Below are 23,974 nucleotides of genomic sequence, written 5' to 3' on the forward strand. Positions count from 1 at the left end.
AGATATTTTTCAAAAGCTGGACACATTCATGAACACACATGGACTCGTGTGGGACAGATGTGTTGGCATCTGTACTGATGGCGCACGGGCCATGACTGGGAGACACGGAGGTGTGGTTTCGCGTGTGCAAGCAGTCGCGCCAGATGCCTCCTGGGTACACTGCAGCATCCACCGAGAGGCTCTTGCTGCAAAGGGAATACCTGTCCGTTTGAAACATGTTTTGGACACGAGTGTAAAAATGGTTAACTTTGTGAAAGCCAGGCCGCTGAACTCCCGCTTATTTGCTGCGTTGTGCAATGAGATGGGCAGCGAGCATGAGACATTATTACTCCACACAGAGGTTCGCTGGCTATCTAGAGGGAAAGTGCTGACCCGTTTCTTTGAGTTGAGGGATGAACTTAAAGTTTTCTTCAGTAACCATCCCTTTGAGCTGTCTGAACATTTGCATGATGAAGAGTACCTTACCTGCCTGGCTTATCTGTGTGATATATTTTCTCGTCTGAACGAGCTCAATCTCGGATTACAAGGCGTTTCTGCAACTATATTCAATGTTCAAGATAAAGTTGAGGCCATGATAAAGAAGTTAAACCTTTGGAAGAACTGCTTGGATACAAACAACACTGAAGTCTTTCCTGTGCTGCATGATTTTCTGTGCTCTAATGATCTCACACTATCTAAAAGTGTAAAGCGCGAATGTAACGTGCACCTTGAGGAGCTGGCGGTGCAGTTACGCCGATACTTCCCAGAGACGGACGGCTCAAATGATTGGATACGTCACCCGTTCACCGCCGTGCCTACTTCGTTATCACCGTCTGACCAGGAGAGCCTAATTGAAATCGCCACAGATGGATCTCTAAAAGTTGAACACGCTCAAAAGAACCTGGCGGATTTCTGGATAGGGCTGCGCACTGAACAGCCCGCGCTGGCTAAGCGCGCTGTCAAGACTCTGATGCCTTTCGCCACCACATACTTATGCGAAAAGGGATTTTCTGCTTTAACAAACATGAAAACAAAATACAGAGCAAGACTTTGTGTGGAAAACGATTTAAGACTCAGCCTTTCCCAAATTGAGCCAAACATTGAAGAGCTGTGTGCCTCTGCTCAAGCACATCCATCACATTAAATAAAGTTCTGTTTAATGAAAGTTCATGGCCTTTATGCTCTCGACAAAAAAGTGAATTCTAATAAATCCTTTGATACACTGCTAGTATTAAGTAGTAAAGTTTGTTATTAAAACTCTGTCATTACTAAAAAATATTGATAAATTCATTTGGTGGTGAGAAATAATCGACTGTGCAGTATTTATCTTTATGCATGCGATATTGCAATGTATTTATAGACACTAATTAAGAGTCGTTCGTAGTAGGGGGTATGCGGCTGAGGGTGACATGTCTCAAGGGGTACGTGGCTGGAAAAAGTTTGGGAAGCACTGCTTTAGACCATGATGGAAGAGACTAACTTTATTATTAGAGTGTCTCTCCTAGACAGAGTTACTGCATTACAGTTTTACCCAAGAAACTCAATGTCAGGAGTCAGGACACAACTGTGAGTGAGTTCAGTAATATGCAAAAACAGAATAAGAATAAGCTTTATGAAAGTATTTCCAAAACATTGACTCAAGCAAGTATTTCTACTACATTTCCATAGAGTTTGGCTTCCAGTATCTGCAAGGAGGAAGACAACAAACATGCATGTACTGGTAAACAAGAAAGTTTTACTGCTATCCATGCTCTCTGTCAGCAGTACCACCACATGGAGGAGAAAAACAATCTGACAATGAATAAAGGGTTGATAAACTGTTGATAACTAGAGGTTAGAAGTTCTCCCTCGGCCATGCCAACTCGTGGAAAAGAGATCAGTGCCTATGCACATGCACACAACTGATAGAACATACAGGTTGAGTAAATAGAGGGAGGCAATGACAGTGTTATTGCTTAGATGTTAAGACATTTTGTAGACCTATTTGTCTCTCCAGTCGTACATTTTATTGCTTCATTTCTGCCTTAAACTAAACCCAACCACAAAGCAAATACTAAAAAAAGAATAATAGCCTGGTACTAATAGGAAAACTGAAGCAGGTTTGCTCATAATCATTCTTCCTGTTCATACTGGTCAGGGATTGTTTCATTTTAAGGCAACTTTAAAGTGAATGATTGGGGTGGGCAATAAGCACAAATAAGGAGTAATTAATTTTGTGTCAGATCTATAATAAAGCCTAGGTTTGATTTAACATTTCTTATTCTTCAGCAAGTTTCCACCATTTTTCTTTCTTTCATTATGTTCCTTTTTATCCAGGTTTCACATCCACCAATTGGTGGTGCCTTCCCCCAGAATAGAAAGGCACCACTTGAAGAAAGCCTATTAAAGGACAATGCTAGAGTGTCTCTCTGATTCCTAAGTGTCAATAGAAATTCTCCAATCTAGTTCAAAGCATACCACAACCTCCTTAAATTTGCATTACTCTCACACTGTTTTCATCTGCTGTAACATGAAAGTCTTGTGATCTTATACAAGAACACGGAGCATTGTGTAACCAGGCCAGGTATTTGAGGCCATTCCAGCCTTACATGGTCCTGAGGGTCTGGGAATGTTACCCGGCAAACCAGCCATCCATACTTGAATATACTTTTAAAAGCCATGACTCTAAACTGTTGGTTGTCTCACCCTTAATCATCAAATCACTCTTTTACATTCAGCCCTGGAAATAGTAAAGTAAGCATCAAATATGTATAAAAATTGATTGCATTTCATTGTGCTTGCTATCCTGGCTGGATTAGATATATATTTGGTAAGGGTTAATATAAGCTTTGATTAGGTAGAGTATGATAGGTAGAGTTAGGTAGGGTTAGATGTGGTGAAGCTTTATTAAGCTGCAGCTGTTTGTTTTTTTATTTAGAAGAGATGCACATTTTGCAGCATTTTCAGATTAGCATCTCTGAGAAATAACTTGGCTGACCAAATGTAGTTTAAGGAGCTGTTTTGCCAACACTACACTGTAATTTTTAATATTTTTCATCCACCTATAGATTTTGACAGTCAACCGTGTCACAGAGTGCTCAAACCCTTTAAGTTAGCTGCGATAAAAAAAAAAAATCATTTTCTTTGTATTAATATATTGTTTAAATCCAAGTTTTGTCCTGATTTTTCCTAGCACATTAAAAGCTGTAGTCCAAACAGGACAGCTGCTAAAAACATGTTAATTCATAGAATATGTTGTGTTACTGGAGATTAAACAGAAAATAAAATAAAGTGAACTCAAGCTTGAACATGTGCAGCAGCGCTGATGGGGAACATTTTCTGCTGAATCATTACTTTTAGTTCTGTTACAAACTGTGTACTAGTGTTAGGGCTTTGGGGGTTCAGGCCCACTCAATATAGTAATTATGCCCACTCAGCTGAATTCTGCTTATACACTTGAACTATAAGTTACACTAATTTATACAATTTTGTAATGAAAAACATAAACACCCATATCTCCAAAAAGTGTAATGTAGTGTGAGCTTACTTTAATTATTTGGTTCACTGTAGTTTAGTGCTTTAGTGGGAAGTACTTCATGTGTCTTTGAAGCTAAAATGAGGTCATTCATCAGCTTGTGCAGCTAGTTTTAAAGCATGGTCCTACTGGAAAAATGCAAAACAAATGGAAATGCGGTGCTCACGGTAAACTGCTCAATGGTGAGTTCACTGATCCACTTTCTACATCCAGTGAGAATGTTTCTGCTGTCTCCTGTTTGTCTCTGCAATCCAAGATAGACATTTGTGCGCATTTCTAACTGTGGCTACATTTCTCTATGTGTGTACTATGTGTGTTTATGATTTTAATTATTCACCGAATGCCCCTCTATCCAACTGATATGATCTGGTCCCAACCCTGATGTGTAGTGAGGTGTTTTCATTGCGTATTTTTGCTTTTTGTAAATGAACGGTTCTATAATCCTCACTCTAAGCTAATCGTGTGTATGCTGTTAGCATTAGCCATGTTGCTAACCAACGGCAGCTACATGTAGCACAAATCAAACAGCGACAGAAAAACACTGACCAGTAAATCCTGTTTTTGAAGAGGAAAATAAAAAACTTAATTGTTAGCATTGGGCATGCTGACTACTGTGCCATAAGGTTAGCATACAGTAGAACAACTGGGATCCATTTAGGGATTGCTATTATAAATGGATGTCATGGATACTCTTATCCACACTCCTTATTGTAAACTAAACAGCATCAAAACGTAGTATGTAAAAAGGAGTAGATAAGACTTAATGGATGTTGAATTTTTAATTATGCTTCCAGGCTGTGAAAATGGCTATTTCTATGTTCCTCATTCCATGTGGAAGATAGTCAAAAGATATCGATTGTATTGTATTGCAGAGTAGTCTGTGACTAATACATGGTTTGTTAATCCTCAAGCTGGATGTGGAACAAAATTGCACAATTTTGCACTGTCATCAAAACTAATAACTTTTTGTTCTGTTGGCAGAGGTCTTAGCACATGACTGGTTGTTCCTTCTTTCTGTTTGACAAAACTGCTGACCTGAAGAAAAATACAAACAGGAAAAGGTATTAATTTTCCACTATATTCATTTTCAAAGATGTGTTGTCATAGAGGAATAAGCAGATATTAATAGTAAAATAATTTGACAGTGAGAGTGATCGCAGAAGTAATTCTTTTCTTAGGAATGTTCAAAAGTGTCTTGATAATCAATGGTCAAACTTTAAATGCCAAGCAAAGGCTTCACTGCTTAATTTTGTCTACTACCTTATTTACTTTAGGCTACCCTGGACCAATCCTTTATGAGAGAATATCATCACACAATATGTGGCAGGATATGTAAAAAAAAATTAATAAAAAAATGTTAATTCAGATTCTTGCTGGTTAAAAAAGCAACCTTGTGAGATTTTTGTGTGACTTTGAATCCAGTTTCGGTACTGTAGTAATATTTTTTCTGACTGATTGAAAGTCTGCACAGGTGGAATTAACAATGGCTCAGTCCATTAAGCGTCCAAGTAAATAGCGTTTGAGAAAATCAGAACCTCACACAAAGGGGACTGTAGTCATGCGCTTTATCTGCTGTGAACAGTTTTATTGTGAGTACAAAACTGTGTTTTTATGTCGGGCTTGACTGGTGTGTGAAGTCATTGTTGTTTCAGAAAGGAGGCTCATCAAACTCTTAGTTTCAGTCTAATTTAGTCTAGCAGGTCGCGGCAGATGGCTGTCCCCTGTGAGCCTGGTTCTGTCGTAGGTTTCTTCCTGTTAAATGGGAGTTTCTCATTCACACTATCACCAAGTGCTTTTATTAGGGTCAACTTATTGTTGGGTTCTTCTCTGTATCATTGTGGGGTGTTTATCTTACAATGTAAAGTGCCTTGAGTTTACTGTTGCTTTACTCACTTTAAACTAGATGAATTTTTGTTTTAAAATCTTAAAGTTATTTCAGCCTCATGTTCACTTAAATAATATTAAAGATAGTTTGACACATATGTCTGTGAAGGTTCTCAGTCATCCAGGTCATCGTAGTCAAAGGAGCTTGCAAAGAAAAGCGTCTGGACTTCTTTAAGTTGCTTGAAGACGTTTCACCTCTCATCCAAGAAGCTTCTTCAGTTCTAAGGTCAAATGGTGGAGAGTCCCAGATATAAACCTAGTGGGAGTGACCCCCCACAGAGGGACAAAAGGACCCCCTGATGATCCTCTAATCGCCTGAGCCAAGGTGTGAAACTGGGTGTGGGTCCCAATCAGCCAGAGTTTCGGGTGTGTTCATTGTGAAACCTGGCCCCACCTTATCATGCGAATTCCTGAGATCAGATGGCCCAGGATGTGAGTGGGCGTTAAGGCGTCTGGGAAGGGATCTCAAAACTGGATTATAGATGGCAGAGAGTTGGTGTCGTAAACCCCCGCCTCTGTTCAAAGATGGTCGCTCACAGTGGACATAGATGGCTTCTTTCACTCCTCTTTCAAACCATCTGTCCTCTCTGTCCAAAATGTGAACATTGGCATCCTCGAAAGAGTGTCCTTTATCCTTAAGATGCAGATGGACTGCTGAGTCTTGTCCTGTGGAGGTGGCTCTTCTGTGTTGTGCCATGCGCTTGTGAAGTGGCTGTTTGGTCTCTCCAATGTAGAGGTCTGAGCATTCCTCGCTACACTGTACAGCATACACCACATTGTTAAGTTTGTGTTTTGGCGTTTTGTCTTTCGGGTGAACCAGTTTTTGTCTGAGCGTGTTGCTGGGTCTGAAATGCACCGGGATGTCATGCTTGGAGAAAACTCTCCTGAGTTTCTCTGATACACCGGCTACATAGGGGATGACAATGTTGTTGCGTCTGTCCTTCTTATCCTCCCTCGCTGGTGTCTGGTCTTCTTTTCTGTGCCTCTTTGCTGACTTTGCTGACTTGGAGAGACCAAACAGCCACTTCACAAGCGCATGGCACAACACAGAAGAGCCACCTCCACAGGACAAGACTCAGCAGTCCATCTGCATCTTAAGGACAAAGGACACTCTTTCGAGGATGCCAATGTTCACATTTTGGACATAGAGGACAGATGGTTTGAAAGAGGAGTGAAAGAAGCCATCTATGTCCACTGTGAGCGACCATCTTTGAACAGAGGCGGGGGTTTACGACACCAATCCAGTTTTGAGATCCCTTCCCAGACGCCTTAACGCCCACTCACATCCTGGGCCATCTGATCTCAGGAATTCGCATGATAAGGTGGGGCCAGGTTTCACAATGAACACACCCGAAACTCTGGCTGATTGGGACCCACACCCAGTTTCACACCTTGGCTCAGGCGATTAGAGGATCATCAGGGGGTCCCTTTGTCCCTCTGAAGGGGGATACTCCCACTAGGTTTATATCTGGGACTCTCTACCATTTGACCTTAGAACTGAAGAAGCTTCTCGGATGAGAGGTGAAACGTCTTCAAGCAACTTAAAGAAGTCCAGACACTTTTCTTTGCAAAATAGTTTGACACACATTTCTCCATCAGTGTGACCGCTTAGAACAAAACAAATAATTCTATCAACGATCGGTATATTTATGTGTTTAGATTTAACAGCCATATAAATGTAATTGCTATATATGTGGCTTAAGATGACTTAGAAAAAACACATTTTCAACACACTAAATAAATTTTACCCATGGCTTGATTAGATCACTGGAGTCTAATACCATACTGTAATTTTATTTAAACAGAGTAACAGAAGGCAAACCTATCAGAGAAACTGTCTAACAGCTGCCTTATTGTCCACAGAGACACAGTATTAGAAAGATGTAGAATATATATGTTATTCTGAGCTGAAAATAAACCCACGGTGTCCACTGATGACCATCCATGTCCTTTCATCAATGCCTGATTATAAAAGTGCTCATCTCAAACATAATAAGACACAATAACAAACTGCTATTTCATGTTTTCAGACACATGAGTCTGTACATATGTTCTGTTATGTGCTTTACACTGACCGTATAAATAAGGAAATGAAACTCTGGATTTTGTAAAGCTGTGTTTTCATGGAACCAGATGAATAAATGCGTACTCTGTGAATAGCATGCAAAGCAAATCAAGCACTCCCCAAATCAGTGTTCGCCCACGTGCCTGCATGTGTGCTGAAGTTTCCTGGACAAGTCTGGCAGAAAGTAAAAGGCTTGTTCTTCAAAGTGGATCATCATCAACTCTGATTTAATGCAAGTGACGATAACCAAGAAGAGTGCCTCAAAACACACCACAAACTGCAGTATGCTGAATGCATGAAGACCAAGAACAACAAGGCAATGGTCGCTAATGAAAATTGTCCAACATTACCCTGATGTCCATGAAAGTGAAACTGTACACCACGTGAACTTATCGTTCCAGCTTGCAAACATACTACAATCACCCACACAATCACATTTCATCTGGCCAAAGGTATGTGTCCACTAAACATGCTGGGTAACAGAAGCTTCAGGAAAATGGCTGACACTCTGGATAAATGATATGTTATCTACTCATGCATTTATTTTTCCAAAGGGGCAATACTTGTGCTGCACAAAAAATGTTGGAGGGGAAGAGTGGAGCGATCTCAGTAATGGAGAGGATTAAACACCTAATTTGGCTGCAAATATCTTTTAACAGGAACGTAGCACAATGTAAAGGTGGAAGTAGTGTCTCTTGATTTAATATTGCATTAGCTTTTTGGTACAATTCATCTCAGGGGTAACAAACTACACCTCTTTCCTGGAACTCTGCTCTGTTACTTCCACTGAAAGTTATTGTTGCTGTTGTTTTTATCTTTAACTATTGACACTTTTGTAACTTCCACAATCTTACTGCATTGTTTTGGCTAATCTGGTTGTGGCCTGATGTGATTTGGAATATTTAACATTAAGCACAGCACACGAAAATATATGCAATATCATAGCCATGTCAGTAGTTGGTATTGTGCCAAGTCAGTGCCGTTTGCACTGCTAAGTCAACATCAGTTTTTAGCAAAAGGCAGTAAGACAGCAGCAAGAACCTTTCCTGGTAGTCTTTCACATGACTTACTCGTTCAAAGTCATTTTAATGGACAGCCTGGCATTAGCTCGACTTTAGTGCGTGCAATGTCATTGTCAAATTCTCTGAAGAAGTTTATATAATATGCTTTATTGCTCTTAAAACATGGGTTAACTTGTACACAGACAGAAGACCACACTGACGACAAGATCATTGACAGTAAATAAAGACAGGAATGAATAGGTGCACATAAAGAAACAATGGATCAATCAGGGTGAGCTCTTCGTATGAATGAAGCACAGACTACTCCACACAGTTTAAGCAAAGCAACTGGAACAATGACAACCACAAAGAATGTTTATTATAATGTGGAAATATGCTGATGAGGGAACATTGTCTGCTATTTTTGATTATAAAAATAAACATGTCCCATGCTTTATAATCATAATATAGTCTTTAAAATATATGTTTTGCTATTAGTCACTATGTTACATTACTACTATAAATAATTACCATACAGATATGTATTACTTTGTCCTATTTACAAAATAGCATAGTGTTGGATAAATCTGAATACAAGTGATGCTTTAAAAGTGTTTCTTTCTTCTTTTTTTAATGAATCATCTTATTATGTACATTTTCACTGTAAAATTATACATCTCCATACTGAATATCATTTTCAAAACATTAATATGTTGCCATCATACCATTTCAGTTTTGCCTCTTTTTTCTACTTTAGAAGTGGAAAATGATCTATACAAATAGTATCTTTACCTTCAATGGTCAAAGTGTCTGCCCCTGAAAGTGTAATACGTAAAGGGAAACATGCAGTACAGTGAAGAAGAAAACACTGCTTATGGTTATGGAAATGACACATCAACAGGAAAAAAACTTTTAGAAGAAAGTGCTCAATAAAACCAAGACACCAGTGCCAATGGCCTTCATACTGAAGGTGAAACTCTCATACAAAATGCATATCACAGTATAGGTGTAATAAGTGCCACATTTGCTGTTACTGATGATTATTTATTAGTACATGATAAAAACATGTACTAATAAAAACAATCATCGGGTCCTTACCAGGTGATAAAATTAAGTAAATAAAACTCGGTGGTACTAAACCAAAAAATTTTAAGTTCAGTGTCGAGTTCCTGGGGGAATAAGTTAGCACTAGCACAAAACTTAAGGTAAATAGTTAACAACTCTTAATTTCGCAATGTATTTTGCCTTGCCAACAAACATGTTAATGTTTTGGCCTCGGTATCTTCATAAGGGTACTTGACACATGAAATATTAAAGTTTCTTTATTTATTCAAAAAATTAAAAAAAATTAAGCCAAATGCAGAAGCATCATGTGAAAAATTATGTACACCCTTCCTGCTTCTATAGAAACCACAAATGTAAGCAGCAGCTATGGGCTGCTAATTAGATGTACTTGGTAAACTGATCATCTCTTAAGCAAGTGTGAGCACCTCTGTAAAAGCAGATGTTCTGACAGTGCTCATCTGCAAGATTCAGGTTTGTGAAAAAAGGAATCAGCATCAATTTTACAGAAGCAATTAGTGCTACCCATCACTCTGGGAAAGGTTAAACGGCCATTTCCAAAGAATTTGAAGGCTATCATTCAACTATTCAAAAGTGGAAATCATTCAAGAAAGTTGCCAATCTGCCAAGTACTGGACATCCCAACAAATTCCCAGGTCACACTGTGCAATGCTCAGAGAAACTGCAAAAAAACCCAAGAGCTACATCTCAGTTTTTACTGGGCTCAGTTAGCATGTTAAATTTTAAACTTTATGACAGTTCAATTATAAAAAAACTAAACAAGTAAGTCTTGTTTGAAAGGTTACCAGGAGACTCTTCTCCCTAAAAAAACATGACAGCATTTGAACAGACCACAAGACCTCAGAAGTCTGTCTCTCCATAATTCACAGTGGTGAAAGCCCAAAACAACATATCAGCATAAACAGGACAGGTTTTGAAGCCACAGGAACTGGGAGTCATTGAGTCAACCATGAACTCATTTATCAAAATATTCTAGAGTCACATGTAAGGCCATCTGTCTGATGGCTAAATTGAGCTGTGCAACATGACACTGATCTCAAATACAGCAGCAAATCTACAGAATGTTTGAAAATGAAAAGAATCAAGGTGTTGCAATGGCCCAGTCAAAGTCCAAACCTCAATCGGATTCAAATGCAGTGCTGTGCATAAACAAATGTAAACTCCACTTTAAATAAGCAACTTTGCAAAGAAGTGTGGGCCAAAATTTCTCCACAACAATGGGATTGATGAATAAGTCAAAACAGAAAAAAATCACTTCAAGTTATTCCTGTTAAAAGTGGTTCTGCAAGCTACTGATTCACAGGGTGTCACTGGGTTTTTTTCAGACACTGCTTCTACAGTTTGGCTTAGTTTTTGTAAAAAGAAATTTAAAAAAATAAAATAATGACATGGTGCACCGGATCATGTGTTGTTATTCATCTAAGGTTGTTTGCAGTTTATTTTAAGACCTTTTGTGGACCAGATGATTTCTTAAATCATGCAAACCATTAGATTTAAAACTGACTGATCAATCTTATTTTTATTCAAAACAGTAAGTTGCATTTCCTGTGTATTTTTGTTATTTAGCCCAATTGCCTCTGATAATTGGTAAACGGTTTCACAGCACTTTCTTTTAATAGCACATCCACTACACACGTTAGGCTGGCATAAATTCTAAAGGCTCTTGCTGTAATTTCCAGGAATAACAAGAGGATGAGACACAAAGAAGATTTCAGACAGGAAATGATGTGTTAGTTTTATTAAAATACATAGAAAACTACTTTATGTGTTCTTAAATATTTGCTAGATTGCACAATGTGTAACAGCACATAGAAAGCAAATTTGTTTATATTGTTTCTGAAAACTTAAATAAAAACAGGGGAATCTTTTAAAATTGATCAGCATTCACTTTTAGGAGATGAATTGTGAAAAAAAAAATAGCGGCATTAACTCTCTTGGAAACAGCGAATCAAACATTAAAAGATACAGTTCAACTTCAGAACTAGTTTCAGAGGTTGTGCAAAGTCCTAAGGATAAGCCTACTCACTTGCAGGTGGGTGTGTATAAACTATTGTTAACAATTGGTGAGGTGCAAGTGAGCTATGGATTAGTGGTGGCATAAAATACAGTCTGTGTTACTAAGTACATTGTGGGTATGCCTTCTCTGCAGCAGAATGAGGTAACAACACTCATTACTGTACCGTGAATAAGATTGTGACTTGAATCTATGCTACATTTTCTGCCCTGAGCAGGTCTGTTTCATACCTGCACCTTTATAGTGAGAGAAAGGGCATGTGTTTATCAGTATAGTTAAATATTTATACTTGTCTTTGAGTGCTTTTCATTTTCCAACACTGTCACTTACATTTTGACTCTTGTATCAGTATTTCACACTGTCAACATAGCTAGCAGAGACCAGTTTGCATTACAACAGAAAATTCAATAAACACAAACACCATCTAACACCATCTAACCAACCAGCCAACCCTTTGGACTACGTACTTTACAGAAGTTGCTATACTTGACGAGACTTCTGAAATATTTTTGTCCAAAGCATACATTTATTTCTGATGTGTTATAATTTTAATAGTTCTCTTGTTTCAATACATTTCAAATATATTCTTCACCTTTTTTCTTCACAAAACTTTATATTATTTGCTAGGTAGACACAACTCAAATATACATTACATATAAAATATTATACTATAATCATTTATGTATATTGTGAATATTGATATGAGGTGATTAGCCCTGTATCATCCAGTCTGTGTAGGGTTCATATCCCATTGTGCATTAGTTTGGTGTATCTTTCTACTTCATAATAAGATCCACGAGGCTACCTCAGGGCCTGTAAACATGTGATGGAACAGTTGCATTGCAATTTTTACTGAAGATGATTCATTGCACATCTCGTAAAAAATGTAAATAATAAATAAATAAACAATGAATTTGGATAGAGTTGCCACCCACATTCGGGACTGTTCTGATTTCATCTTACTGCAAAGGCAAAGTTTTGATGGGTCGAGTGAGGGAGCTCATGTTATTGGCGTTGGAGGAAACTTGGGGGCTCACTGTTTTTGTCGGTAAGCTGCTTGAGTGCCCCATTGACTCTTCTGCTGCACGCAACAGCAAAGTGTAATTGATGGCAACTTCCTCAACTTTTCTCAACAGCTGCAGCCTTTGGGCTTCTGAACGAACCCCTCTGACCAGTTTGATGAAAGTCTGAGTTAGTTCACACAACACTTGAAAGCTAGCCGTGACAACAGCAAGCATGCGTGTTGGACTTTTTTCAACACTCGCCACTCTCCGACAAGATGCTCTGAATTCTTTGAAGCGCACAGCCAGCTCCTGTTTGTACTCTGTAATCCGTGAAGGTTGAAGGCGAGCCTCACCCTCAGCTTGTGGGGTGTTAGCACAGTGACGCAGGATAGCCAACAACTCATTAGCATCCAATTGAGCATTTAGAAAACCATCGGGCAAGCTAAACGTTTTCCCTTGTAAAGCCTGCACCCGAGCTAGGCTCCCCTCCAGTGTACCGCAGGCTCTCAGGTCAATCTCCTGCATCTGAGGTTCCTCCTCTTCCACCTCCTCTTCGTCCCCGCTGCAGTCCTCGGCATTAAGAACCTGGAGGGTTTTGCTTACGACAGGAAAGGTATGTGAGTCCAGCTCCATGCCTGGAAGGACCTGAAGGGGTATTGAGTATGAAAGTTCATCTTTCTCGCTGCTTTCGTCTGCAGCCTCACACTTCCGGTAGCAAAAACAGAATGAGCAGCATTTGTCTTTGTCATCACTGTCTTCGCTAGGTATGGTCAGCAACACCTCTCCAGTCCCTTCTTTGTTTTCACGCAGTAGTTCCTCTCCCTGAATGAAAAACACACCCTTTTTCCCTTTCCCCTCCTGGTGGGACTGAGTGTGGACTGGCTCTACTGGGGTGGGGAGCCTCAGCCCTGTGGCTCTCACTCTCTCCATCTCCTTCTCGAGACTTTTGGCTTTGGGTTTTACCTCAGCATACACAGGTGTGCTAGTGCTGTTGTCCAGTTCTCCAATGCTGTATCGCCTCTGAAGCTTCTTATATTGTGGCGCTCCCATGCAATCTGTTTGAGAAGTACAGGTGGGCAAGCAGGAGCCATGTTCTCCTCTTGGCTCTCTTGACTCAAGACTTGTAGATCGTATTCGTGTGGTTTTGATCTCCAAAGTCTGAGGTCTCCTCGTAGCACCTTGGGTTTGAGGGGCTTTGGAGACTGCAGGAGGGGTCTTCGAGACAGTTCTCTCTCTACCTCTGTTTTGAGTCTCCGTTGTAGAGCCAACCGGTGTGTCAGGTAGTCGCATCCCCCTACACATTCGCTTGCAGTCACAACTGCGTCGCTGCTCCCTGGAGATCCCTGGTGCCTTAAGGACTGGACTGGAACGGAGCTGGCAGGAACAAGGAGTTCCTGAAGGTACGGGTGAGGAACCTTGGGGCATAAATTCTCCCTGCGATGACTTTGGTTTCAGCAGCTCCTCTAAAAACTCTAGCTCATACTGGCGAACTTTCTGCAGCTGAGCCCTGCGCTCATCTGTTTCTCTTCGCATTCTCGCTGGAAATGTGGCTGAAAGAAGATTTCTAAAGCTCAGGAAGGGAGCACTGCGCTGGGACTTCCCCTTACCACTGCTCTGTTTCTTCAAATCTCTGGCAGGGAGAGTGGAGACTTTATCTACAGAGTGACTAGGGGTTGTTGGATCATCTAAAATAGGTAAGGATTTCACTGGGCATTTCTGCGACTCAGGTTGTGATTTGTCCAGGGCACCCTCAGTTTTGCTTTCAGCTGTTTCTTTTCTCTCCGCTTTTGGAGGCAAACGAGGGGAGTACTTGGTTTGTATTTGTGGGCTGGGTTTTGCCAAATTAGGTTCTGGTCCTATTTTCGCCGCATTTTCTTTGTTGTTAGCCAGCTGGAGACCTTTGGCTCGAAGGCGCTCATCATCTGTGGGAGATGAGGATTGAAACACGACTATTTTCTGAACCTGTGGGTCTTTTAGTCTCAGTTGAGATGTAGACTCCTGTTGTACTGGACAAGTACAGAAAAGGTCATCAACTGGCAGAAGTTCTGTAGAGGCTGAAGGCTTCATGGTCTCACTAGAGGCAGTCTCGGCATCTTGGCACATGTTAGAGGGGGAAATCTTGGCAGTGGCAGTTCTATCCACAGACAAGAGACTAGGTAAGGCTTTGTTTGCAGGGTCTGTATTGAGAGGTACTGCTGTCTTCCCCTTTATACCATCAGAGATATTTTCTCTCACTGTCTCCCCAGAAGAATTTACTAACTTTTGATCTTTGCTGACTTGCTCTGTGTGTGAAGCACCAGAAGCCTTAAGTTCCACAGGTGGTTTAGACGGGGGCTCTGGGGTGTTTGCTTTGGTGGGTGATTTTAATTCCCCTTTCGATTCAATCTGAGTAGTTTCATGATTGCCCGCCTGTTCTGTCACAACACTGAGAACCGCAGAGTCCTGGCTTGGGCTGACTTTAAAGGGAACAGTCTTGCTCAGGATTACTTGCTTGGGTGGACAGCCAGCACGGATCTGACCCACGGAGAAGGCCCCAGTCCCTATGGTCTTTGCAGTGCAGCCAGGGATTGCCAGGGGAAAGTCACGGCGGCAGAGGATCCGATCCTTGTTGATATGGTGAGCCAGCAGGTAGGCCTGGTTCTGGTTCTGTTTCATAGCCGACACCATCTCAGAAACGTCTGTCAATTCAGAAGAGTTGGTCTCATGGCCTGAGTCCAGTGATGACTCAGGTGTAATAGCAGCTAAGACAATCAGGCCTGAAGAGGAGAGCAACACAGTATAATGTTAGAATAACACACGAAATAAAAAAAAGAGAACATTTTCATAGTGTTCTGTGGAAACTGATATTTCCAGCTGACTGATAAAATTGTGATAATGAAACTGAAAATCAGTCGGATCAAATCTCTTCAGATAATTTTATGCATCAATGGGTTTTCCACACAAGACACAAGAGTACTGTGGGTTGCGTGTGCACAGCTCTATGAGTGTAAGTGCCTCTATTTTAGGCAGATATAAAAATTTGGTTGGCTTGTTTTTTTAAGCACACGACTTAAATAGGCAGCTACTGATTCCTTATTCATGCAAAATCTGCTATTTTTTAGATGACTGACAACATTATTTTAAGCTTAATTAAAATATCTTTCTAGTTGGATATTAATGAACTAAAATGATGTATTGCAAATGTATGGTAATACTGTTTACTGGCAGTACATAATCCATGGCCTGTTTTGTACATGTGTATTTTGAGAACAGTGGCATGACTGAGGTTGTTGACCTGCAGTCTGTGTTGGCTGTTGAGGGTGATGGGGGTAATCCTCAGAGGCAGCCAAAGCTTCAAGTGCCTGTAAGGTGGACACCAGAGCGTCATCAAGCTCCTGGGCATGATCTCGGACCGTTCTTGTGGCCACATTATCAATAAGTGTCACAGGCACATCTTCCTTTGCCTGGGACAGCTTTCCAGAGGCGACCGCGGTGCTGGCACTGGTACGAGCCTTCCTCCCTCTCTTTGGGTCATCCTCATCAGAACTGTTGTCCCTGAAGCCAGGTGGTGGGGCAGCAATGGCAGGTGGTGGTGGTTGCAGCTTCTCTCCACCGCCAACTGCCTCTTCCTCGTCCTCTTCTTCATTCCCAGGTGGTGGTGGTAGAGCTGTCAGGTCAACAGCTCCTCCATCTCGGGAGGCACAAGTACTGGAGCAGTGTTTCCCAGAGCTTCCACTGCTGTTCATTGCAGGTGAGAGACCCTCTGCCCTAAGCCTGGCTTTGCAGGAGTCACAGAAGTATCGTGACGTTTTCTGGGATTGACCCATTGTTTGTGCTCGGATTCTAAATCCAGCATTCTCCACTGCTGGGTTTTCTAAAACTCCGGCTATTTCCTCTGTACTTTGCTGGGTGGGATCTGACTTTGTGCGGGGCCGTCCGGGTGGCTCCTGTGAAATAAAGTTCTCATTGATGTCGAGTTCTGCTTCGGCATGCGTTTGGAGATCCTGAAATTGTTGTTGTTCTCGAAGGTGGACATGACACAGGCCTAGATGCTGAGGTTCTGCGGGAACCACGGCCCTTGAAGACCCTGACTCCCTGTGCGAGCTTTCCCTCTCGTCTCCTCGTCGCCCTCCACTTGGCAAGCTGGCTGCCCCAGAGCGTGGGTGTGCATGGTAGGAACTTCTGTAATCTGAGGATAGAATTGTCAGAGGAGTGGAGAGTTTGAGGAGTTAAAAACTAATGGGGACAGAGAAGATCCAGATGGAAAAGCAGGCGGCAGCTGGTGGTCACATGGGGATTATTTATTTCAAAAATGAAAATTGAACGTTGAAGTTTGTTTGAAGTTAGAAGGTTAGATTCAGTGGGATGTGATGATAGAATGGTACTGTTCTTCTTTGATGTAGACTAAAGGTTGATACAGCAGATGGAAGCAGATCTGTTCATGTCTGGACAGCAAATGTTTATGATTACAGCAAAAATACATTTCAGTTAATCAGTTTCAGTTGATATTTTGTGTAAAAGTGAAATATGGACTACTTTTTTTCCAAATGAGTCAAGATGGAGATGGGAAGAGAGACAGCAGAGGGCGCCATGGGATGGGATTTCCAGGATACTCTGGATAATCAGGTAATGATTTCAAGCAGTGTCCATCAATGTCCATGAAGACTGAACATAATGAAGACTGCCAATTTCCTGACATGCAGTGTCTAATACGAAACCGGAAGAAAGACACTTATACGACTCTGAATGTGTGATGTTGTTCAACTTAAACTATTAAGGAAACAATGTTGTATTCTGTAGTTTTAAATTAAATCTTTACTTGGGCGTGGGCATGTAGTTCAGCATCAACATGGCATTTTGCAAATGAACAACAGAGGTTAAAAGTGACATACCTGCCTTGGTCAGCTGCGACTGACCCGGGGTTCTAAAGTAGATTGTACGTTTAGGATCTACAAAAAGCTTGAAGTAACCAGAGATGAGGCACGCAAAGTTACTGGCATCAGGCCATTCCATGAGGAGAACCAGTGGCTGTAAGGGAATGTCACGAAAGAGAATTAGGAGACTTAATAGGGGACAAGCATAGACCTTATCAAATTTAACTGTTGACCAGTGTATACTAAACAATTGTAGTATTTCCAAAGTTAAGTTTTAAACTATTGTAATATGAAACTTTTGGCACTTTGTAATGATACCTTGGCCTCATGGATTGTCACCTCCACACGAGCCACTCCCTGGCTCTCACGGTAGAGCTGGATCTTAGACACCCGACTGAACTCGGCCAAAACCGTTGTGAGGTTATTTTTCAGATCAATAACGTGACTGATGCCATGTCGAGGACCCACCAACAGGGTTGTAGCTGATTGTTTCTCCTCCTACAGAAGAACACAGCAACTTTACCATGATGGATGGATGGACATTTTACAGACGAATGATCCAAAAATATATTACCAGTCCAACAGTATGGAACAGTATTCCACCAAAAGGTGGAAGGTCATTGAGCACACGCATGTACTGCAGCTTTCCTTGCAGTGGAGGGACCTGTCAACAGAATGATAAAGAAGAATCTTTTAATAAAGACCAGTCCACCTTTAGTGCTCCATACAGCCTCTTAGGGGCACTCTTGAGCCACAGTTCTTTCTAATAAACTCTTATGCAACAGTTACATCTGTAAGGATGAAGAGCTTGTCGAAAGGAATGATTATCAAGCAGACATAAAGATTCTATACAATAAACTAAGATCCAGCAGAGGTTTTGGGTTTGCATTAATAGTAATCAAGAATATGGAGCATTTGCATGCATATACATATAAAATCATCCAGCAAGATACAAGCTATTGCAGTCATTAAAATGGTTTAGATTTTTACTGATAAAATGTTTTATATGAAGAAACCTTGTTCCCCGATGGTGGTGGATGCTGGTACGTCTTCAGCAACTGAGACAGGGATTTGCACACGTTTTTCTCCTTTACTGTTGGAAGTAGAGTAAGTGGAAGGAAAGGCTCTAGACCCCACTCTTTTCTGTGAAAACACAGAGAAGGATAGCAGAAGTGTACGCAAAAGACAAACAGAGTGGCGTGCAAGAGTACAAGGAAGATGTCATAACTGCAGGACCAAAGAAGTTTTCTTTCATCCTATTGGAAGATGTAGTGAGCCTGGCTGACACACACCACTTCACACCACCTCCTCCCACCACAACTCTTCATATTCATGAAGAAGGTGTGAGGAAGCAGTTTAAGAGTCTGAATGCTCGGAAAGCTCCCGGCCCAGACGGTGTGTCTCCTGCCACCCTCAGACACTGTGCAAACGAGCTGGCCCCAGTGTTTTCTGGCATCTTCAACTCCTCACTGCAGGCATGTCATGTGCCTGCCTGCTTCAAGTCCTCTACCATAATCCCTGTCCCCAAGAAACCTAGGATCACTGGACTAAATGACTACAGACCCGTGGCTCTGACATCTGTGGTCATGAAGTCATTTGAGCGCCTAGTTCTCTCCCATCTCAAGACCCTCACGGCCCCCCTCCTGGACCCCCTGCAGTTTGCATATAGAGCCAACAGGTCTGTAGACGACGCCATCAACATGGCCCTACACTTCATCCTGCAGCATCTGGACTCCCCAGGAACCTACGCCAGGATCCTGTTTGTGGACTTCAGCTCTGCCTTCAACACCATCCTTCCAGACCATCTCCGAGACAAGCTTTCCCAGATGAATGTGCCTGATCCCATCTGCCGGTGGATCACTGACTTCCTGACGGACAGGAAGCAGCACGTGAGGCTGGGAAAGAATGTCTCGGACTCCCGGACCATCAGCACCGGCTCCCCTCAGGGCTGTGTTCTTTCTCCTCTGCTCTTCTCCCTGTACACCAACTGCTGCACCTCCACCCACCAGTCTGTCAAGCTAATCAAGTTCGCAGATGACACCACCGTCATTGGGCTCATCTCGGACGGGGACGAGTCTGCCTACAGGAGAGAGGTTGAACGTCTGGTGTCTTGGTGCAGCCACAACAACCTGGTGCTGAATGCCCAGAAGACAGTGGAGATTATTGTGGACTTCAGGAAGCACACAGCCCCACTCCCCCCCATCATCCTGACTGACACCCCCATCACCTCTGTGGACTCATTCCGCTTCCTGGGTACCACCATCACCCAGGACCTGAAGTGGGAGCCCACCATCACCTCCGTCATCAAGAAGGCCCAGCAGAGGATGTACTTCCTGAGGCAGCTGAAGAAATTCAACCTGCCAACACGGACGATGATGCAGTTCTACACTGCAATCATCGAGTCCATCCTCACCTCCTCCATCACCGTGTGGTACGCTGGAGCCACTATCAGGGACAAACAGAGACTGCAGCGTGTTGTGCGCTCTGCTGAGAAGGTGATTGGCTGCAGACTCCCATCTTTGCAGGACCTGTACACCTCCAGGACATTGCGGCGTGCAGCTCGGATCTCAGCTGACCCTTCTCACCCTGGACACAGTCTGTTTGACCTGCTCCCCTCAGGCAGGAGGCTCCGGTCCATTCGCACCAGAACCTCTCGCCATAAGAACAGTTTCTTCCCCTCTGCTGTTGGACACATGAACAATAACCATATGACTGTACCCGCCACTAACACATGACCCTACGCTGTGTCACTGCATCATTCCATGTTTGGCACTGATCACCACCTGCACTCATGTATATATCTTTCAACGTAGCACTCTTAATTCTTATTCTCATGTATATATCTCATGTATATCTCATGCACATATCTTTCCACGTAGCACTTTTAATTCTTATCCCTACTTTAATTTTTTTCCATGTCTATTTAAGTGCTATTTATGACAGCATGTTTGCACTGAAGCACCGCAGCAATTTCCTAATGTTGTAAACCTGCTCAACATTTGGCAATAAACCCCATTCTGATTCTGATTCTGATCTGATTCTGATTCTGACATGGCTATCCTAAGTCTATTACAAGCACATTGAACCTGTTCTGCTTCTGTGGTTGTGATAGTCGAAGCTAATTACTTGCTAGGTCGAGGTTTCGAAGAGTAAGTGGGCAAGTTGAGGGAGAGATGTAATTTCACAAAGCAATGGCTTTCTTTTTTTCATAATGACCTGCAGAAAATGATCCTTAAGTATTTGAGTTTTTAATACTGCTGGGATTAATTATTAATCATTTAGATATTGTTGAATGAACAAACGTCACTAAGGGACTCAGAATGGTTAATGAGGTTAAGAATGCAATAGATCAGGGTTTTTTTTTCCCCCTCTATAATTTCTGAAAACGTCACTTTTTTGTGGACTTACTCGACATGCTTGAGGGAGATCTTCTGATTGGGCCTTGCAGAGGACACAGTGATGTAAATATGAAGTGCGGCCAATCGTAACGTGACGTCTGATTTCCAGTCCATGCCAAAACGCTCCTTGATGACATCGTTGCGACTCTGTGAGGACATGATGACACATTCTCTGTATAGTGCTCTTTCCAAATTGTTTTTAAAATGTATTATTGATTTGTTTCGATTTCCTCATATTCCCAAAGAACAACTGCAAGAAAACTGTTTGCTCTGGCTCAAACAGCACTTTGAGGAGATGGCAACTTCAAAAGTATCATGACTGTTGACATCTGTTTTAATCTTCCTTTAATCCAATGCTTTACCTGTATATAAAGGTACTCAAATGCAGCGGGGTCCCTTCTTAGCAGATCTGCAGGGTCCTTGGGAAAGAAGCAAATGCGGAACAGACACTTCATCCCTTGGAAATAGGTTCTATGCACCACCTGTGGGAATACAATTATATCAACCACATACCAAATAACTTTGATTTTATTCACATATTGCAGTATCATTTTCATTTATTTCATATTTCATTTAGTCATTTCAGTATCATTTAAGTGAAGAGAGAAGACTGATGCATCATGAATCAATCTGCACTATCTTGGCATTTCACGGTGAGTTCTGTTTATGTGTCATTTTAGTCAAGGTGTAGTACGGCAAAAATGTTTAATGATCAAAATCACCTGCTGAAGTTCAATACGGGGATCAAAATGGAAAAATAGTTATTTAAGTGACCTTAAATGTGGAATGGTTGTTGGTGCCAGATGGGTGATCTGAGTATTTCAGAAACTGATGATCTACCGCAGGGGTCTCAAACTCCAGTCCTTGAGGGCCGGTTCCCTGAAACTTTTTTATGTGTCCCTTTTGCAACACAGAGAATAATCCAAAAAAAGAGAAAATATTCAGGAGGTCTGTGAGAAAAAGTGGTTTTTGATTGTTGGTTGTTGATGCCAGTGGTCAGGAGAGAATGGCCAGACTGCTTCCAGCTAATAGGAAGGCAACATCACTTAACCAAGGTGTGCAGAAGAGCATCTCTGAATGAACAACATGTCAAACTTGTGTGGTCAAGAACAGGGAACTGCAACCAGAATTGATGAGAAGACAACTGGAAAAAGGCTACCAGGTCTGATGAATTTCAATTTTTGCTCAAACAATCGTGGGAACCTCTGGTATAGCAGTAGGCAATACTGCTTCTCAATAACAAGGGCTGTGTTTTAATCTGCTGGTTATCTGAAGATATTGGATTTATTGGTAGGGGAACATGTCCTATCAGTTTCATGTAAATGTAGTTATAAAAAAACTTTTCAGTGACAACAACTTTTGGTGGGTAGGCTTTTGTTCTGTTATTATTTTTTAACACAGAAAATCACTTTTAACATAGCATGTATAAAATTTGAAGTGTTTTTAGACAAGTCGTCTTCTTTTTTTCATTCTAGGTTTCTTACATGTGTCAGTGGCTGGTTCTCCTGCAACAGATGCAACTTCTGATTCTGGTCCAGACCACCTGCCTCCAACACCAACGCAAAGTGCTCGATGTAGCGCAGTGAAAGGCGGTCCTGCAGGGAAGAGATCACATCCTGGAGGAAATGAGATGGAAGCAGATGAGTGACTGGGATACACTGCCTCAGTAAGAATACATTAAGCTACAAGAAATATGAACATTCATTGTACTGAAGCTACTTTTCACCTTGAACCCTTGAACCCCCCTCCCTCCATGTTTATGTGGTGCATTTTATCATTGATATCATTGTAGTGAGTATTTTATAGATATTCTATATTCTGCACAGTGATTGCAACCGATTTAGGAAAATAATTCCAGCACGTTGGAGTGTGCAGGGAAAACATTTTACCTCAGTGCAGATCAGTATCTATGAATGATGTAGAGCTTCTTGTATCATCTTTCTAAAATGCAGAGAGTACCATCTAAGGGGACATTTATGACTTATCATTCCTCACTGCTGGCAATGCCTCAGGATAAGGTTTCATAATTTCTTCGGACTCTAAGTTGCACGGACATGAAAAAAGGAGTCTAATGTAGTGATGTTACTGCATTTTGGTAATGAATTTTTATATGGACTCTTATTAACAACTGCAAAAGAAAGCAAGTACACTAAATGCTTTGCTGCCCATCAAGAAGTTAGTTGACTTGTGCTGATGTATTCCAATAGCTGTCCCTAAAAGATAAGCAGTTTTAATGCTATTGATCTGTGTGCTTTGCATTAAATGACGCTTGGGGGAAGCCACACTATCAAGTGAAGGAGCCACAGAATGCAGCCGAAAACACCGCAGGGAAGCTTCTTTAGTTGACAGATACTCTAATAGCCATACAAGTAGGCATCCTCTTGTACCATTGATTAAATCTGCGATATTGTATTATTGATCTGAGCTTTCTTATTATGCTGAAATTCCATTTAATTAGGCTGACAGGAGAGAGCTTCCGCTATCTCTCCTTTAAAGTGCTTCTGAGTTTTCTTTTTTCTTTTCTCCCTCACCCTCCATGAGCAGAAGAGAGATTTGTAAAATCTAATAGAGTCCATTTAATGAGTCTGCTCGGAGATGTCACACTCATCTTAGAGGCTGACATAGAGACAGAAATGACCTCTGTCTGACTGAATTCATTTGTTGCTTTATGACCTTAATCACTTTAATGAGATTTTACATTCCAGAAACTGCCAGGAAAAAAGTTTCATAGAATTAAAGCTATTTTTTTTTCTCTGTGTTTTCTGAAACCTGTGATTAATTATATAAACTTTGAGGGCTCTTAGCTTGACAGATTTGTGGTTAAACTGTTTATTTACTTATGGCAATTTGATTGTGTTGATAGTCTTTCTGTATTCTGATCCAAAATGTACTTTAACGATTTATTTGCTACAAAATGGATTTATGTCGACACCAAAAAAAAAAGAAAAGACGCAAAAACCAAAACACAAGATGGGTATGTATGATGAATGTACATCCATCATACATTTCCCTTTTAGTCTGACTTCAACTATATTCTCCAGCTTTTTTATAGCAAAACAATAAAGAGGGATGAGGGAACTGCAGTTTATCACCACGAATTATCACTTCACATCTTCATCTACTTCACGAGGAGCCATTTCAACCATAGTCAAATAAAATTAATGATTATAGGGGCACTA

General features: G+C 41.3%; 1 protein-coding gene across 1 annotated transcript in view; it reads right to left on the reverse strand.

Moving 5' to 3' along the window:
• Positions 1-12,499: 12,499 nt before the first annotated feature.
• The window catches only part of frmpd3 (FERM and PDZ domain containing 3), a 26,568-nt gene continuing 15,093 nt past the window's right edge, over positions 12,500-23,974 (reverse strand). The window contains exons 7-15 of the mRNA XM_085370087.1: positions 22,280-22,411; positions 21,158-21,277; positions 20,806-20,942; positions 18,414-18,540; positions 17,972-18,061; positions 17,716-17,895; positions 17,416-17,551; positions 15,819-16,712; positions 12,500-15,300 (exon numbers count right to left, since the gene is read on the reverse strand). Of these exons, the coding sequence (XP_085226213.1) occupies positions 12,500-15,300; positions 15,819-16,712; positions 17,416-17,551; positions 17,716-17,895; positions 17,972-18,061; positions 18,414-18,540; positions 20,806-20,942; positions 21,158-21,277; positions 22,280-22,411 (4,617 nt within the window). The remainder of the gene's footprint in view (positions 15,301-15,818; positions 16,713-17,415; positions 17,552-17,715; positions 17,896-17,971; positions 18,062-18,413; positions 18,541-20,805; positions 20,943-21,157; positions 21,278-22,279; positions 22,412-23,974) is intronic.

The sequence above is a fragment of the Diplotaxodon limnothrissa genome, linkage group LG2 (assembly GCF_057381915.1).
Source record: "Diplotaxodon limnothrissa isolate DT_005_m linkage group LG2, D_limnothrissa_male_GT1.1, whole genome shotgun sequence".
Classification (NCBI taxonomy): domain Eukaryota; kingdom Metazoa; phylum Chordata; class Actinopteri; order Cichliformes; family Cichlidae; genus Diplotaxodon; species Diplotaxodon limnothrissa.